This window comes from Galeopterus variegatus, unplaced genomic scaffold (assembly GCF_000696425.1).
Source record: "Galeopterus variegatus unplaced genomic scaffold, G_variegatus-3.0.2 Scaffold1478, whole genome shotgun sequence".
NCBI lineage: Eukaryota > Metazoa > Chordata > Mammalia > Dermoptera > Cynocephalidae > Galeopterus > Galeopterus variegatus.
Window position 1 is genome coordinate 390,051 of NW_007727589.1, and position 3,283 is coordinate 393,333.

A 3,283-nucleotide genomic window follows, 5' to 3' on the forward strand; every position below is an offset into this window, starting at 1 on the left:
CCGCAGTGACTCCTCCCTTCGCCTCAGATCCGCGCTGCAGACGCCCCTGCTCCTTAGTCACTTAGTTGCCATTTGGGTTGTCAGATCCACTGTCAATGCATCGCAGTGCTTGTGTTCAGGTCACCCTTATTTTACTTCATAATGGTCCCAAAGCGCAAGCGTACCGTGCCTAATTTATAAATTAAACTTTAACACTGGTACGTTTGTATAGGAAGAAACATAGTCTACACGGGCTTTGGTCCCATCCCCAGGTTCAGGCATCCGCTGGGGGACTTAGAACGTGTCCCCGCGGATGAGGGGGCTGCCGCACTGAGTTGCAGGTGAAGTCACATCGGGAAAGTACCGTCTCTCCTCGCGTCCGCTATCACCTTGGCCGCAGACTTGCTCATCACGTGCACGACGTACAGGGGGCAGTTCACGGCGCTGGCGACGGTGACGGCTCTCAGCGTGGCCTCGGCCTCCACTGCTTCCGGGCGGCTCAGCTCGTGGCCCTCGGGGCCTGTTATCCCCAATGCCAACATCTTCTTTGCTCCCTGCAAAGACAGCAGGCACAAACACACGTGCAAGGAGGTCTACTCAGGACAAACACCACTATTGTCCTGTAAATTAAATCCACTGCCAGGCTTTTAGATCTGTTAGGTATACGCACACGTGTGTATGTGAGTGTATGTGTATGTGTGTGTGCAGTGTGTGCATTTGATAAAAATAATTTTAATATTCCAATAGTTTATGTTAATTGCTATCTGCATGTTTTACCATCAAATTATTTTGATTGAAAAGGTGAAAAAAGATATGAGGTTCATTTAAATCACTTTCTTTGAAAAGCATTGTCTAGATCGAAGACAATATTGATTCAGAACAAACAAAAGACTACGGATCCTTATTGGTGGGACAGATTGTAATATATTATGTAATTAGTTCTACTTTTTTACTGAATCATAGTCTTCACTGTCTCCCCAACCCAATCTGCTAAATGTTATTGGACCAGTTGTTTACCTTCTCCAAAATTTTCTTTCTTCCTTACAGGAAAGGCTGAAGTCAAGACTCAGGATAACACAACTTGCCTGGTGTCATGCAGCCAGGAAATGGGAGAGTCAAATTTAAACCCAGTCTGTTTGATTTTACAGCTCATGCTTTCTCCTCCTTATTCCCACTGCCTCCTGGCCACTGAGACCTGATCTCACTGACTTAAATGGGAACTGAGCCTAGGGAGAGAGAAAAAACTCAGCTACTATAAAGGCTAAGAGACAGCTCTTTAAATCTTGCAGATGGTGTACCCTTCGGGCATTAATAATGGAACTAACATGAGAAATAAATATCATCTAGATTCCTCCTGAGCACATTTTAATACCCAGTTTCTGAAAAGCCTAGGGCTTTAAACAGCTACCTAATGCACTGCTTAAGTCACCAGATTACACTGGTGTCCACAGTTTAGTCCGAACCAGCAGCTGAGCTACTAAAACACAGAACACAACAAAAAGTGCTGGGGGATACAGAGAAAAATATTTGTGTTTTTATATTTGCAAATGTTTGAGATCAAATAGCTGGCTTGAAATAGCTGGATTGAAAACAATCTGTTAGGTATACGCACACGTGTGTATGTGAGTGTATGTGTATGTGTGTGTGCAGTGTGTGCATTTGATAAAAATAATTTTAATATTCCAATAGTTTATGTTAATTGCTATCTGCATGTTTTACCATCAAATTATTTTGATTGAAAAGGTGAAAAAAGATATGAGGTTCATTTAAATCACTTTCTTTGAAAAGTATTGTCTAGATTGAAGACAATATTGATTCAGAACAAACGAAAGACTACGGATCCTTATTGGTGGGACAGATTGTAATATATTATGTAATTAGTTCTACTTTTTTACTGAATCATAGTCTTCACTGGCTCCCAACCCAACATACTAAATGTTATTGGACCAGTTATTTGCCTTCTCCAAAATTTTCTTTCTTCCTTACAGGAAAGGCTGAAGTCAAGACTCAGGATAACACAACTTGCCTGGTGTCATGCAGCCAGGAAATGGGAGAGTCAAATTTAAACCCAGTCTGTTTGATTTTACAGCTCATGCTTTCTCCTCCTTATTCCCACTGCCTCCTGGCCACTGAGACCTGATCTCACTGACTTAAATGGGAACTGAGCCTAGGGAGAGAGAAAAAACTCAGCTACTATAAAGGCTAAGAGACAGCTCTTTAAATCTTGCAGATGGTGTACCCTTCAGGCATTAATAATGGAACTAACGTGAGAAATAAATATCATCTAGATTCCTCCAGAGCACATTTTAATACCCAGTTTCTGAAAAGACTAGGGCTTTAAACAGCTACCTAATGCACTGCTTAAGTCACCAGATTACACTGGTGTCCACAGTTTAGTCCGAACCAGCAGCTGAGCTACTAAAACACAGAACACAACAAAAAGTGCTGGGGGATACAGAGAAAAATATTTGTGTTTTTATATTTGCAAATGTTTGAGACCAACTAGCTGGCTTGAAATAGCTGAATTGAAAACGGGAAATTCTCATTCAGGTGCATATACCACCTGAATAAAACCAAGAACAGAGACTCAAGTAAACCAAATTAAGTATTTCTGAGCCACAGAAAATCTGTTTCTGGATTTCCATTCTTCCAGGGCATTACATGAGTTTACCTACTTGGGGCTGATCATCTTCACTTTAAATTATGGCTGTTATCTTTTAAGTTAAGAAGATTTGGAATGCAAATGCTTACCTCTGCAATTAAGTCTCCGTTTTCTGCATGGACCTGAGCAACCGCTCCAATTTCCTTGCACTGAGAGAAGGCGGCATACAGCTCTGCGTCCCTCACCATGTACAGATCTTTGTATGCCATAAACATCTTGAAAGAGTTAACACCTTTATCTTGGGTAAGGATTTTCATCTCTTCTTTAACCTAAAAGTGAAAAACAACAATGAAGACAACATGTCACTCTTTAGTTTAAATGAAAATTTCAACGTTCTCCAAAGTGTTGCATTCCGAAGAGAACTAAGTAAAACAGGGACAACAAAATGCAATTAAGGCCTTAGTCTTCCCCCCAGGTTTTACCCTGTTTCATCTAAGTTGCTGCCGCTGTGATACTATTAAATCACTAAAATGTTAATAGCTTCCCCCACAGTACTTCATTTCTGTACTTGGATATAAAAATCTCTGCATCTATCTCCAGTTTTAAGGAAATTATTCTAGAAAATGAAGACAAACTCATGTGGCAGCAACAGATGCAGTCATGGATTTAGAAGGAATCAAAGCTCATGCGAGGTAAGGATTT

General features: G+C 40.9%; 1 protein-coding gene across 1 annotated transcript in view; it reads right to left on the reverse strand.

The window, feature by feature from the left end:
* The window catches only part of DPYS (dihydropyrimidinase), a gene marked incomplete at its 5' end in the record, with an annotated part of 64,592 nt that extends 61,682 nt beyond the window's left edge, over nt 1–2,910 (reverse strand). Inside the window, 2 exons of the mRNA XM_008577287.1 lie at nt 344–533; nt 2,731–2,910. Coding sequence (XP_008575509.1) covers nt 344–533; nt 2,731–2,910 — 370 coding nt within the window. The remainder of the gene's footprint in view (nt 1–343; nt 534–2,730) is intronic.
* Nucleotides 2,911–3,283: the final 373 nt, after the last annotated feature.